The sequence below is a fragment of the Nannospalax galili genome, unplaced genomic scaffold, assembly GCF_000622305.1.
Source record: "Nannospalax galili isolate Female #2095 unplaced genomic scaffold, S.galili_v1.0 scaffold792, whole genome shotgun sequence".
Lineage (NCBI taxonomy): Eukaryota > Metazoa > Chordata > Mammalia > Rodentia > Spalacidae > Nannospalax > Nannospalax galili.
The window spans coordinates 1,755,362-1,771,643 of record NW_008331036.1 but is presented as its reverse complement, the minus strand read 5'-3'; the positions used below and the strand labels follow the sequence as shown (position 1 = coordinate 1,771,643).

At 38.6% G+C, this 16,282-nt stretch overlaps 1 protein-coding gene across 1 annotated transcript in view; it reads right to left on the bottom strand.

Annotated features, from left to right (window-relative positions):
• Positions 1-577: 577 nt before the first annotated feature.
• Cyyr1 (cysteine and tyrosine rich 1) overlaps positions 578-16,282 on the bottom strand; it is a 129,056-nt gene continuing 113,351 nt past the window's right edge. Inside the window, exon 4 of the mRNA XM_008856100.3 lies at positions 578-5,375. Within this exon, the coding sequence (XP_008854322.1) occupies positions 5,242-5,375 (134 nt within the window). The 3' untranslated portion in view covers positions 578-5,241. The remainder of the gene's footprint in view (positions 5,376-16,282) is intronic.

Below are 16,282 nucleotides of genomic sequence, written 5' to 3'. Positions count from 1 at the left end.
CTTTGAGGCCTATACTAATCTGGTCAGAGCGTCTTAAAGGACAGTTTTTGCTCCTTACCCTCCAAGGTCGACTAAGTTTCAGAAGAATATGGAGCATCTCTCAAAATGTCCTGCAACTGTGGCGAGTCATCTGTCCTCTTGATCAAGAGGCCATGGAGACCCTACCAGATAGACTTGAACCAGTGTTTACAAAGAGGAGAGTCAACACAGAGGAAACATTTGACTCCCAGACAGTAACCCAGCATAGAACGGGGAAAATGAACAGCAGATCCCAATCTTATCTATAAAAATGTTGGCAACTGATTGCTGCTAGATGAGGAAGAGCTGATCTTCCTAAAACAAGATACTCTAGATAGGCTGAGTAGACTCAAGAACTGGTAATGGCTGGGGGCACTGACTACATAGTGGAAAGTAACAGGGATGATAGAGTATAAAGGCTCCTGTTGGAGCGGGGTAAGTGAGGGTGTCATTTGGGATGTGGGTGTAAAGATGAATAAGATTGTTTTGGATGTTCTGTATGAAATACACACACAGCAGGAAAAGAAAGTAGGAAAAAATAATGACACAACACAGTTTCTATAATAATGAGTTTTTTATTTTATTACTTATTGCAAACAATTTGGTCACAGCAAACATGTTAGTTTTTAAATAACTATAGTCCAAACTTTCACATAATATACTTTTTCCTCCTATATGCATCATTTGTGAAAATAATCACTGAACTTTAGATGTCTATAATGTGTGCATTTATGTTTATATGATGCTAAATAAAAAAGTAAAAAACCTGTCATCGATTGTAAATATATAAGTTTGTGCCATACCTCAGGGAAGACTGTAAACAACCCAGAGAAGAGAGATAGTGCATACAGAAATGGCTCCTGTGTGGATAATATTTATAGAGCATAGGGGGCAGACAATCAATGTTTATTGGTGGTGAAGATGATGAGAATTCAATTTTCATGGACTTTCCTCCTAATTTTTCTTAAGGAACGTGTTGTGCATTTGCAACCAACATTCTCAAAGTCACAGAGAATCTGGTACTTTGAATCATAGCTGTAGTGTAATTGAGTCTGATCACATATGCAGAAGAAAAGTAAATTAGAGCGTGTGTACTATTAATACTATGCTAACTTTTCATGTGAGTCAGGATCTTCTCACTAGAATAGCTGGGAAACCCAGAAGGCTTCACCTTTTTCCAAGATCATCCATGCCCAAACCAAGCAAGCCATTCAAAACAAATCTAGCTTTTAGACCTTACTGAAAGACCATGTTCAGTCAGATCAATGCATTTCTAACATAGGTATCTGAAGGCAAAAGATACATCATCTATTAAGTTTCTTAGCTAGAAGTACAGTTACTATAATTTGTAGCTTAAAATATTTTCTTTTGGTTATTTATCAAAATTTCACTGAATTTTAACCATGGTATTGGACTAAATAATTTAGGTTTACTTGTAAAGTGACATAAAAGTCCAAACATCTATCCCCAATGCTCAATATATAATTTTAAAGTAAAGGACCCACATAAAAATAAATACAAATGTGAGGGTCACTTGTAGCAAACATTTGCCTGTTTGAATTATTGATGCTTTCACATCTAAAGATAGGCACTTTATAAAATGTGTGTTTTGGTAAAAGGCAACAATATGAATGCAGTATCTTCTTGCCATTTCCATTAACTGCATATCACTTTTTTAAGAGAATAAATTATGAAAATTTTAGGAGAAACAAAATATCTCAGTTATATTTGAGCAGATTTTTACAGAGAGAATTCAAATTTTATTTTCTCCTTTTGTAAGTCTGTTTTGTATTTTCATGATCAAGTTCTGTAATTTTGCTACCTGATATAGAGTCCCTGGAAACAGTTGGTTTCATATCTTTTACTCTAAAAAGTAGCATGTGCTGCATGTGAAGGGACATCATTTCCCCCACAGTTGGAAAAACCTTTGTCATACTCCAGTGCCTAAAGCCAGATGATTTTGCGGAGGGAGTAATTATCACTGAATTGATCTTGGTTTCCAGAACTTATTGAATGCCTTTGATTTTGTTTGAACAACTGAATTAAATGAATAGATTCAGTTGTTGTTTTCATTCCTGAGACACAGAAATTCACTTCACACATACCTAAAACATGAGCAAAACTTTGGAGAATACAAGGATGCATCTGCCATTTTATTTAGATATCCCTTCTAGAACATTTCTTTTCTACATAGCCAGACTTTGGAATCATGATAAGAGGGATCTTCACAAAGCAATCTAGCCAACAGGAAAGCTGCAACTGTTGCTTATAGATAGGTGAACCTTGGAGATATTGTGGGTTTGATCTTCTACCCATTCACTAAAACATTTTCCTTGTAGCCAATGAGAATGTACCTCTTTTTATATAAAGCAAATTCCACAAGAGAATCACATGAATACTTTTTTTGTTTACTAGTGCATATTAAAGTTTTGTTTAGATTACAACTTAGTTTATTAAATGTCTATAAAATAATTTATCTACCCTAATTAAAAATACTATATTGTTGGACCATCTGAGCTTTCAGTAAGCCAAATATTTTTGCTGGTGTTGGGATGGTGGCTATTGACTGGTTGTGGTGGTTGCTGCAGTTAGAAAGTTGGTTGTACCAATTATTTAAAATAAAATGAGAGCAAAGTTTGATGCAGGGATTGATTTTTCTTTTCACAAAATGGTTCTCTGTAGCTTGGGATGCTCTTTGATGGCTTTTAATTGACAGTGTATCTTCCTTCAGATTTGTGGTCAGTCATCTCAAACCTGGTTGCTGATTTATTGAATCAGTTTTTGTAATACTCTAAACTCTGTGCTGTTATCTCAACAGATCTCTACAAAGCCTTCACCAGGAGTAGAGTTCATCTCAAGAAACCACTGTCATTGTTCACCCCTAAGCACCAACTGCACATCTGGGGGACATATCATGAGATTGAGTTACATCCTCAAGCTTCATCTCTAATTCCAGTTCCCTTGTTGTCCTACCATATCTGTAGATATTTCCTCCACTGAAGCCTTGAAATTGTCAAAACTATGCATTGAGGATTAAAATCTACTTCTTTCAAACTCATGTTAATACTGATATTCTGACATCTTTTCATGACTCATGAATGAACCTAAAGGCATCTAAAATGGTAAATCCTTTCCAAGATGTTTTCAATTACTTTTGTCAGGCTATCACAAGAATCAATTTCTCTGGCAGCTACGACCTTATAAAATGCAGTTATTAAACAGTAAGACTTGAAAGGTAAAGTTACCCATAGTATGTGGGATAGAGTAGGCTTTGTATTAGTAGGCATGAAAACACTTTGTCCTTTAGCCTCTCCATCAGAGTGTGTGGATGAGCAGGTGCATTGTCAATGAGCAGTAATGTTTCATAAGAAATCTTTTTTTATCCCTGAGCTGTAGATCTCAATACTTGGCTTAAAATATTCAGTAAACAACACTGAAAACAGATTTTGTTGTTATATTTATAAAGTGTGGGCAGGGCAGTTTTAGTATAACTCTTGAGGGTATGAGGATTTTTGAATAGTAAAGGATAATGGAGCATTAGCTTCAGCTGAAAGTCACTAGTCGTATTAGACACCAGTAAGAGAGCCAGTCTGCCTTCTGAAGCTTTGAAGTCAAGATGACTGCTTCTCCCTGTCGATGAAAGTTCTTCCAGTAGTAGGGCTTTTCATTTACATGGAGATTTTATCATTTACTGTGGTCATCTGCATGTATGATCCTAACCAAGTCTTTAACTAACTGGCTACAGCCTGTACAGTAGCACCTGCCACTTCACCTTGCATTCCATTCACAGAGGTGGCTCATTTCGGAAACTTAAACCTCCTGATCCGACCTCTGCTACCTTCCTTTGAAGGTTTCTCATATAGTGTCTTCACTTACCTTAACAGAACTGAGGTTAGACCTTTGCTCTGATTAAGCTTTTTGGACTGAGAAAATGTGGTGGTTTGATCTATCTACTAAAGCTTCCTCCATATAAGCAATGGGACTCTCTCTCTCTGTCTCTCTCTCTCTCTCTCTCTGTCTCTCTCTCTTATCGATGTATTTAGAGAGAGGCATTTTTCACTTTCTTTCAAGAAATCCTTATTTGCATTTACAATTTGGCTTATTGCTTGCTATCAGAGGCCAGCTTTCCAGCCTATTGCAGCCTTTGACATGCCTTCCTATCCGAGATGAATAATTTTCAGCTTTTGTTTCAAAATGAGCGATGTGCCACTCTTCCTGTAGCTTGAACACTCAGAGCTTATTGGAGGGTTATAGGGTCATTATATTCCAATATTGTTCTAAGGGAATAAGAAGGCTCAAGGCTCAAGGTGAGAAACACAGGGAGAACAGAAGAGAGGGAGGGAGGAGAGAGAGAGAGAGAGAGAGAGAGAGAGAGAGAGAGAGAGAGAACCCATTCAGTAGTGCATATCCAACACACACAATGTATCAGTCTACTAAGCTCATTGACTTATATGGGCATAGTTCATGATACCCAAACAAAACAACTACTATAGCAACATCGAAGATCTCGAGCCACAGATTACCATAATGGTATAATACTAGTAAATGAAAAAGTTTGAAATATTATGAGAATTACAAAAAGTGATATAAAGATATATGAAGTCGTTCATACTGCTGGGGAAGTGGCGCTCCTTGGTGTAGGGTTACCACAAATCTTCAGTTTGTAAAAGATGCAATGTCTGCAAAGTGCAGTAGAGCAAAGTGCAACAAAATGAGGTACGCCTGTGCTAAAATCAAAGTTCCCTTCCGGTTACTTCTGCCCAGTGCCTCTATGGCTGCCAGGCACAAGGCAGGCTCTCAGGCACTTAATACATATTTGGGGATGAATGAAATAACGAACAGTTCTAGTTCTCTGAAAGCCATGTGGACAGAGCTGCTTCCTGATGCAGGTCAGACTATTCTTTGGGCTTCTTGACTCCAAGATCAATACTGAAGTTTTCTTCAGCTAAAACAGCATAATTGTCAGATAGGCAATTGTGTTGTTTTTCTCTGCATGTGCTTGAGGGGATCAGTAGATCACATAAAATGTTGCTCCATAGAAACAAAAGTACTTCTCCATGTAGGGTTGGCTCTGAGCAGGGTAGGAACCACATGTCCCCCAACATGAGCATATATTATCTGACCCTAAACAGTAGAGCAATCTTTTTCTGCATATTTCCAAATTGAGGCATTTTGTTCTGAGCAAAATTGCTGGTTGGCACATATTCCATTCTGGGAGGAGGATTATTTCCTTGAATTTCCAGGATAAGGAGGAGGTGGAGAGCGTTGGGCTGAAGCTTGTGGGGCCGGGGAGTATGGAGGAGGCAAGTCTGCACAGTATTCCATCTCGTGGTCATAACTATAGGGGGGTGGTGCCACTGAAAAAGAAAAGGAAAAACATCACCAGGCATTCAGCAAATATCTGAGTGTTTACTGTGTTAAACCACCAAGCCAGTTACTTGGGGAGGGGACATAAGTTTTGCTTCTAAAATCTTAATTCAGGATACAAACAGGTATGGCTGAAAGGGCAGAGCTCTGAAAGACGGTGTCACCAATGAAAGTGTTTGGGGGCTCAGAGAGAATCTCTTGGACGTATGATGCTGAAGGAAGGGGCAGAGAATGAAGACACCGGGGAATAGTCCAAGCTTGGCTGAAAGCACAGAGGCAGGGTAGCACCTATATTTAAGCAGAAGGTACATGGAAAGGAAGACATGGGAAAAGACATTGAAGAGCCCGGTTCACTATCATCTTCGTGGGCTTCGAAAGTCACAGGTAGAATAAGTGATATGTTCTCAGAAAAGCAACCTTAAAATTTATTTCTTCAAAAGTATTCATTGTGGAGAAATGGCTCAGCAGTTAAGAGCACTGCCTGTTCTTGAAGAGGGCCCAAGTTCAATTCCCTTTGGTAGCTAACAACCATTCATAATTCCCGTTCCAGGGCATCCAAAACCCTCTTCTGACCTCCGTGGGCACTCCACAACATGACTTCACTTCCGTACATGCAGATAATACACTCTTACACATAAAATAAAAATAATAAATAAAATATTAGGAAATAAATATATTCATTGCATATCTTTATCACACATGGTATTGCATTGCACAGGGACAAGTTCATACAAATATGAATTGTACCCCCATAGGCTCTTCCCTCTGCTTTCTCTACCAGCTGTTAGTTCCATGTTCTTTGACAACTTCAATTCTATTTTTATGTCATGTCTATGTACATGATTTTAGGTATCTATATAACATCTAGATATCACGAATGAGAGGAAGGATGTCTTCCTGAAACTGGCTGAATTGCTCTAACACAATTATCTTCTGTAGCATCCATTGTCCTGTAGACAAGATAACTTTATTCTTTGTGACAGAAAACAGCTCTGTTGTGTGGGTATGTATACCACATTTCACCCATTCCTCTGTTATCGGACACCTAGGTTAGTAGCATAAAAGCAAACGTTGATGTGTAAGTATCTCTGTGACAGAAAAAATTAGCACATTAATGAATATTCTTTGACAAAAGTACTCTCCGGGTTGAGTGGTCAGAGGTAAATACAGAAAGGAGAGATGACGGAATAGAGCAGAAGAATTAGAAGGAACTCATGAGAGGAGAAAGAAACATTCAAAAAAGGCCCATATGGCTTAGTCCTTTGGTGACTGGGTAGAAAAGGAATTAGAGGGCAAAAGAAAATGCAACATCTGAGCAGCTGACCTGAAAAGCCAGAAATCCAATCATCTTCAGAATCCTGATCCTGCTTGGGAGGTGATATGCTGTTACTGATCCCTGTGAATGCAGCCTGAATCTCAAGATCAGTGTCACAATAATGTGAATAAATCAGTAAGATTTCACTGTTAGAATGACAGCAGAGAGCAGCTAACATTTCAGCAAACTGTGTTCGTCCCCAAAGGACCTAACAGTGTTTTAATACAGCCCCCCCCCCCGCCAGCACAAGGAACTATTGGAGCTTTCTGGCTTGACTCTTTATTAAGAACCTTGTGTTTGGAGTTATTTACTGATCTCCCTATAGATAGGGAAGTGGGGAAAACAACCAGGGTAAAGAGGAACAGGAGTCCACCTAAGTGAGTGGCACATCTGAGAACCTTGCTCTTCTGATAAGTTCCTTGCACACTGAGGAGACTTGAAGGCTTCACAGCACACTTGGCTGTGTGAAGACATCAGCAAAGATGCTCACACCTTCTTTAATGCTCCCTCAGACCTGACCTGAGGGACTGTGAGCTCTATTCTACAACAAAATAGAATAATTTCTGTGGAGCACATACATACTCCCTCTGAATTTCATGCCCATTCCTCAGCTTTATTAAATGTTAAAGGACTGAGGCTGGAGAGATGGCTTAGCACTTAAGAACACTAACTCTTCTTGCAGAGGACCTGGGCTTGGTTCCTAGCACCTACTTGGTGGCTCAGAACCACATAACTCCAGTTCCAAGAGATCCTATGCTCTCTTCTGGCCTCCATAGGCATTGCATGACACTGGTGCACCTACATCAAATAAAACACTCATATACATAAAACAAAAATGCAAACAAAGCTCACATACATAAAATAAAAATAAATCTTAAAAATGCTAAAAGACTGATTAAAAAGAGATTTATAATAAATTTCATGCAAATCAAGGAGACCCTATAGTCATCATGAAACCTGGAAGTCCCAGCTTGCTGCCCATCACACTGGTTCTTATAAGCATGCCATTTTACCTTGTTCTAATGCTGAGCCCCAGTGTGAGGAGCACACCTGCCCAATTCTAAAGTCTGCCCCTGCCTCCTTCTGTCATGAACCCATGGTGTGTGTTCATGCATCTGTGACAAAGTGTTTATGTTCTACCATCTGCATAAAAACTCCTGGAGGACAGTTCAGTGAGAATCATTACGGTTCATGCAGCTGTGTGTTGAACATGACAATCGGCTAAGAAGCAGTGTTCCTTTATCCACAGAACCTTGGGCTTCTGATAAAATGCTGTGAACTTGGAGAATGGTGTTTGAATACTATTCATCGTGCAGTAAATGTGGCTCACCTTTTATAATAGTCACTGGAGATGTTTTTGAAATAGTACTTGTATAATGGACTGAGTTCTCTCTCATGATGATGATAATAAGGACTCATAAAGAAATAAATGTTTAAGGTATTACTTTTGTTATTTCTGATTCATCCAAAGGGATTTTGTTCTTTTCAGTTGGTCGAATACATTTTGAAAAATGTGTGGATCCTCTGTAGAGATGGGGCCTTTGAAACTTTTTCATATCCAGTATTCTGGTTCTCTAATATAAGTAGTGTAAGGTGTGTGATACGGATGTTTACAATATTAATATTTGAGGTCAGGTGTGATGGTGCACTCTAATCCCAACACTTAGGAGGATGAAGCAGGAAGTGCTGGGGTTTGAGCCCAGCCTGGGATATAGCACCTAGTTCCAGGTCCACCTCATTTTATACAATTAAATCCTGTCTCAAAAATGACTAAATAACTAAATAAATGTTGAGAAACATTATGACATTCATAGAAGAAATATAATGTTTTTAACCTATTCAGGTCAAGCTTTTGAAGGTAAATGCAGAAAATTGGAAGTGGAAGAAAATCACTTGAATGCTGCCGTCTCATTCTGACAAATCAGCTCTGACACCTCTTCCTCTGGCCATCTGTGCATTACAGGTCTGCAGGAATGTAAGATGGCACACCTCTGTCACTTTGAACTGTAACACTTCTTATTTTGTGGCACATTCTTTGTAAACTTGATTATTGGTGGGCATATATTACCCCACCAAACATTCACTTACTCTAAGGTTAAATTTTGGTTATTATAAGTGAGTATTAAATATCTTCTTATGCAAAAAATACTATTTTGAACAATTTCTTTAAAAGAGAATTCTAGAAATTGACTGGCTTAAGCAGCACCTAAATATTACTATTTACAAGTGCAGATGGAGAAACTATTTACAAAAATAATTCTTCATTTTGTGTGGATGCCAGCATGGCACACAGGATGGCTGTCATTTGACATTTTGGGAAACTCACAAATGAAAACATCTATTTTAGTTTATCATTTCTCTGATAAAGGCTGAGATTTATAGTATTTGGATTGTTTTGTCACTTGAAATTCACACCCATTCATTCATGGGTGAATTCTTTTACAGGCTGATAACGTAAATTAGGCTTTTAGATTTAAGAAAAATTAAACTAACAAGATATAAACAAACCTGAAATTACCCATTTTCACATTAAGAATAATTTGTCAATTATAAAATAAGACTTCTTATTTTAATATATAATTTCATCTTATTGACATTAAAAAGTTTAAAACACACCTATGTAATCCCAGCATTATGTGGGCTGGAGAGATATCTTAGCAGTTAAGAGCACTGGCTGTTCTTACAGAGGACCCAGGTTTGGTTCCCAGCACCCACACTGTTGCTAACAACCATCTGTAACTCCAGTTGCAGTGGATTCAATGCCCTCTTCTGACCTCTGTGGGCATTGCATGACATGGGTGCACTTACATGCATGTAGGTAATACACTCATACACATAAACTAAAAATAATAAATAAAAAATTAAAAACTTGTATATAACAACATGTGTCTTTTCACCTTTACTATTCCATTTTTTGTAAACATGAAAATTAGTCCTGTTTTCATATATCTGATTTGTGACCATTCTATTTTTGAATATACCAATTTAAATTTTTATATAATATACAATTTTGAGACAGGATATTTCTATGAAGCCTAACTTGTCCTGAAACTTTCTATGTAGCCCAAAATGGTCCTGAGCTGCTGATTTGCCTCAGCCCCCTGAATGCTGGAATTATAGAGGTGTGTGCCATCCTAGCTAAATTCATGTTTAATATAGTTTTATATTTGCCATTTTGATACATTCTGTAGTAGTTTATTTTACCTCTAAGTTTTTAATTTTGAGTAAGACAAATGATCTAAATGGTGGCCTATTAAATAATCCTCATCTTTCAAATTGTTTTGTTTCCTTTGGAGAATACAAAATTTGACTCCACCTGGTCTGGCCCTATGACCAAGGTTGTCTTTTGTACCACAAACATCTCATTTTAATTATTACCAATTTTAAATGGATTTAATGTCTGATAGGACTGGTGAATCACATACTGTGTGTGTGTTTGTACGTATATAGTATAGTACTTAAACAAACTTATTTCTAGACACAATTTTGAATACTACTGCTGCAAGTGATCTTTCTCCTCCACTCAAAATTCTGCACTCAGAGCAGAAAAAAGGGCTCACAAAGCTCTGACAGGACTCCCACTGCCCCACCCTCAGACACACCAACACAATACTAGCTGTTTCTCCTACGATGGCCCATGATGCAAAAATATATCAAAACCTATTGTTCCCCTTCCTTTCAGATAACATCAGGACAAGTCAGACCTCGTCTTCACATCCTTGGTCACCATGAGGAAGCATCGTAAGACATTATTTATTTTAGAGTTTAACTCAGGAGGGCTCTGGATGCCCAATATAGCTAATTTCTCACGCTCCCCCACCCACTTTACTGTGTGTTCAGTGGAAAACAAAGCCTGTCTGGAAGTCTTGGGTATCTTCTCCCTTTTTTATCTTAAAAATATTTTATTCATTTTTATTTTATGTGTATGATTGTATTGCCTGCATGTATGTAAGTGCATTCATGTTGTACAATGACCACAGAGGTCAGAAGAGGGTATCGGAGCCCCTGGAACTGGAGTTAATGGATGGTTGTTAGCCACTACGTGGCTGCTGGGAACTGAACCCAGGTCTTCTGCAAGAGTAGCCAGTGCTCTTAACTGCTAAGTCATCTCGCCAGCCCTTATCTCCTCCCTATTCATCCTTTCAGCTCAGTAATGAGGAAATTCTTTTCTAACTGTGATTATCTATTTTGTATGGGGTGTGAGTGTGTGTGTGCATGTGGCATGTGGCAACTAAAAATCCATTTTTAATATATATTTTATTATTTTTATTGTGTGTGAGAACATGTATTTCCTATGCTCAAATGAGTTTTTTTTTTTTCCCCCGCCCCCAAAATCTTTTTTTTTTTTTTTTTTTTAGTTAGTAAGATGGCTCAATGGGTAAAACAATTACTGTATAAGTCTAAGTTTGACCCCAGAATAAAGATAGAAGAAGAGAATCAACTCCACAAAGTTGTCTTTTGACCTCCACAGGCATGCTGTGGCACATGTGCCCCACCACAATAATAAAATAAAATTAAATTTAAAAAAATGTGTGTGTATAGATATAGATATATATTTTTAATTTGACTTTTTTTCCCCAGAGCATGACTTCCTCCACAACACTATCAAACCAGAGTGATGGGCCAGAACATGCCCAGGATTTTTGTGATTTTATCTCTTTTCCCTCTTTAAAAACCTGAGCTCTTGGTGTTGAATACATCACGGAATTTTGCCATTTCCGGCTTCTGTCTCTTTCTGTATTTTATCAGTATCTGTAATCCTTCCTGCCCCACACAAATGTTCTCTGAAGACCTAGCATCTGGCTCACAACTGTTTTTCCACCTGGCATCTGCTACCTTCCCTGTCACTTCAATATCCATATAAACCTTTTTAGCCCTGTGGCATTTATGCTTTTTATCATTTTTTCCTTTCCCTTGTCATTAGCCATTATAGTACTATTTTAAAATATTCATTAAAAATCTGACTTCTACTTTTTATTTTTCTAGACTACTTGTTCCATCACATCTTGGCCTTTACCTGGATTTCCAAATTTCTTATGGCAAATTAAAGAAAGAACGAATTTCTTTTCTGTCTTTCTGTCCTCTATCAGCTTATATTTACACTAAAATTACTCCCTTGCATTTATTGTCAAGTTTCTTATCTCTTCCTGCCACACAGACATTAACTCTGCTTGAAGGAATGATGTATTCTAAAGAGAGACACTTGGGCCTCCCCTTGGCTGTCATACTGTCCAGACAATGGACTACTAGAACTGGAATTTCCTCAGGAATCTCTTGGTTGGAAAGGGGTAAGGCTGAAGCGTGGTACCAACTAGAGGAAGAATTCCTTTCCTGGACAGAGATTTCGCACAGTTCCGACAACTTAGCAGACCACCTTGCAGGAGAGACCAGAGCCAAACAAGGGTGGGACCATACCTTGGCCAGAACTGCTAAGTTATATATACCCCTTTGCCCACTATTTAAACCTAAACCTCTTATCAGGTCCCCAAAGTTGAACTTGGAGGGGGGTCACTGAATCTGTTTATTCGTTCTTCTTTCCAGTGTGATCACAATGAATAAATTTCCTTTTTCTGCCTTTCAGTATTACTTGTCTGTTTGTTGGCCTATTGAGGACTGAGGGTCAAGCGCAGCTTGGTAGGGCTGCCAGGGCACAAGGTTCTGAATATAACAACTCCCACAACACCACTGAATGGTGGAACCCTGACTGTGATTAAATCGAACATTTTATCTAAATGCCCTAAATCTGTATGCAGGAGCTTAATGTGACTACAGAGGAAAACAGCAATGCTGACTGAACTCACTTTAAAACAATGACCTTTTTGTAGATGTGGTGACCTTGGTACTGCTCGGAAGATATGTATTTCTCTAGGCATTTCACATATCCCCTTTTTCTGAGATTAATTTCATGCTTTCCTCTTTCTCTTTAACCTCAACTACATCCTCATCCCTCTTTGATGTAAGAGAGTTGTTTCTTATTTCAGTGAGCAGAAGAGAAGATTCTCATTCTCTGACCACCAAAGCCACTGTCTCTATGTTGATGAAGTCCATGAAGCCACACTCTGTGTGTGGGATCACATTCTTCCTCATACTCAAAGGCTTAGATCTTTAAAAATTAAAAAAAATTTATCGTGTGAATGTATGATGTGTATGTGAGTAGCATGTGGCCTCAGAACACATGTGGAGGGCTGTGGACAGATTTGTGCTATTGGTTCCCTCCTTCTTTCTTTGTGCGGGTTCTGGGGATCGAACTCAGGCCCTCACACTTACACAGTGGGTACTCTACTCACCTAGCCGTGTTCACAGCACAGTTGGCACTCTATTCACTGAGCCATGTTCACAGCCCAAGATTCCAATTTTTAATAATGCCTCCCCCCTTCTATGTTCATGAACTTCCTCCTTTTTCTTTGATATAAGCATATTTATTAGTAAAATACAAACTATCATCTGCATCTTTAGCAAAATTTTTCTGGCTTCATGCCTGCTTTCTTCATCTACTTTAAAGCAAACTTTAAAGAAAATTGTGTCTTACTATCTGTACTTCATCATACAGTCCATATAAGAAATATTTTGTCTGGAGCACTAATCCTATAAGTATAATTATACAATAACAAAGGATGTTTTCTCGTCCTGTTTGGATTCTCAGGTCTCAAGAGGCTGACCATCATTGTGCCATTTTGTTTTTCTGGGTTGATTAAAAACATTTCATGTGTATGAGTGGTTGGTCTGTATGTAACTGCACCTATGGGTGCAATGCCCATGGAAGCCAGAAGAGTGCATCAGACTCCCTAGAACTGGAGTTACAGAAGGTTGTTAGCTACCATGTGGGTCTGGGAATCCAATCCAGGTCCTCTGCAAGAGCAACCAGTGTTCTTAACTGCTGAGTCATTTTTTTCAGCCTATCCATCATCAATTTTTGAAAATTTGTTTTTATTAAATTTTTAAACAATTTTATTGGATTTCAAACAATCTTAATTGTCTTTATATCTCTCTCTCCACTGGCACCCTCCCATAACCCCCCGCTGGAACCCATATACTCTGTTATCCCTGTTAAAGCCCATTGTGTCAAGTCAGTATCCCCAGGTGTTCCCCAGTGCAAATACATCCACTGAGGTCTAGTCTGCCTATCTAGAGTCTTTTGTTTTAGGAAGATCAGCTCTTCCTCACCTAGCAGTAATCCTTTGCCAATATTTCTTCAGTTAAGATTGGGGTCTGCTGTTCATTTCCCCATTTCTATGCTGGGTTTTTGTCTGCCTGAGTTTTCATGGGACTTGTGTATGCTGACACCATTGCCATAGAATCATATGAGCGAGGTCCCAGGAGCTTGTAGTACTGTTTCCGTGTGGTCATGCATCTCCTTCCTGGCTCTTATGATCTTTCCGTCCCCTTTTCCACAATGGTCCCTGAGTCCTGGGTGGGTGAAGTTTAATATAGGAGTCCTGTCCAAGGACCAGCATTCTGCAGATTCTTAATCTCTACGTTTTGGCCATTTGTGACCTTTTTGTTCCTGGTTGTCTGTTTCATGAGGGAGCTTTATTTATGAGAACTGAGAGATTCATTAGTGTCCTCTTCATTACCTCTGTTATATGTTTTGTGTGCCTTAGGTGTAGAGGTTGCATTGAATTACCTAGGCAATTCATAGACAATGTCTGTGTGTGATCAGTTATGGTACTTGGTAATAGTCTCCGACTGGTACAAAATGAGCTTCTTTGATGAGTAGTGTCTGGGATATTTGTCTGTAAATATAAGGATACATATTTTTCACATATTAAGAAATCATATTAATCTAAGGTTGTGATGGTCTTGGAGTTTTCTCTAAGATCTATGACCTCTCCAGCCATGTGTATTAGGTTATGTTACAGTACCACTTGAGTTTCCTCCCATTGAGTGGGCTTTTAGTCCATTTAGGTAGCTGTTGATTGCTCTCAAGATAAAAGTGTCACTACAGCACCAATGTCCTCTGCTGTGCTGGCCATTGATGTGGTTATTTGGTTTTGAAGGTGGTGATGGACCATCGTTTGAGGTTTTCCTTTGGCACCTTCATAGTACTTTCCAAAGCTTTGAGAGTAGCCTTCAGGGGAAGTAGTTTCAGGTCAGTTCCAGGTCTATTGCTCCAAATCCTGTGTCCAAAGTATATCTGTTTTCATTTTTAACCAATGAAGAAGATGCACATCAGATTGACATTTCTCTCATATTCGGTACAAACAAATTTTCTCCTTTAAAAACTATTTATTTATTTGTGTGTGTTCGTATGTAGGTATGTGGTGTGTGTGTGTGTGTGTGTGTGTGTGTGTGTGTGTGCGTATCTGTCTGTCTGTCTGTCTGCCTGCCTGTCTATTCATGTGAAAGTCATGGCAAGTGTAGAAGTCAGAGGGCAACTCTCAGGAGTGAGTTCTTTCTGTCCACCTTGGGTTCCAGGGACTGAACTCAGGTCATTAGACTTGCATGGCCAGTGCATTTACCCACTGAGCCATGTTGACAGTCCAAAAATATTTTTAGTATGAGTCTGTGGTTTTTAAAGAAGTGTGGCAAACATGCAACTGTCTTCCCTCCTTCAGTACACATGACAATGAGTTGATCTGAGTGGAGAGTAGTGATGTAAATAGAGTGTTGGTTTCACTAGGGCAGTATTTCCAAGAGATTTCAAAGACTACAGGCTAGTTTTATAGAATGTGAAAGAAAATAGGCTAAGGCTCTCAAGTGGAGTTGGGAGAGAGTGAGATGATTGCATTCACACTATTAAAGACCAAAATCACAGCATGTTCCAGTAGACTGGGTAACAACTGAGGTCAGCAGCCCCTGCCTCCAACATCTTCAGCTGGAGTCCTTCAGTTAACTAACCATTCAGAATGGGTTTGAGATTTAGTATTTCTGTGCAAGGAATGAACTGCCCTTGCAAACAACTTTCTATTGAAACCCTGTATTAAAACCTCTCTTATAGTACTGTATAGAACATTACTCAGGGCTGCTCTAATTCAGTGTACCAAAATGCAGTTGTTTCATAAAAGTGCTATTTCTTTCACTTCAGTCCTTTTTATTTTTCCCACTTAACAAGAAGAAATTTCTTCATCTTGAGATTGTCAGACATTTAGATATTTTCTCAGGCTAAGATCCATGCCTGGACTCCCCAGACAGAACACTGAATCCACGGAGTCTTGTTAGTCTCAAAGCAGCATGTGCAGAAGTGCAGAATGTGCATTCTCCCCTCTTAGTTATGTTTCGTAAATCTGGTCACTTGGTTAAGATGTTACCTGGTTCTCTATTATTATTTTTCACATTGTAATTGATGAGCATTCTGGCAGGTACTTTGGGACCTTCAAATGTTTGTGCTTCAGCAACGTTGTTCCCCAGTTTCCATTGATGATTTTGGTCCAAGTCTTCTTATGGCTTTAAAATGATGATTTTTGTTCAATTCCACAACAACTTTCTACCCCTTATCCTTTGGCAATCTTCTGTTAGGAAGATCAGCCCTTACTTCTTTATCTATCTATCTATCTATCTATCTATCTATCTATCTATCTATCTATCTATCTATCTGTCTATCTATCTATCTATGTATATATCTTTGTATCTATCTACCATCTC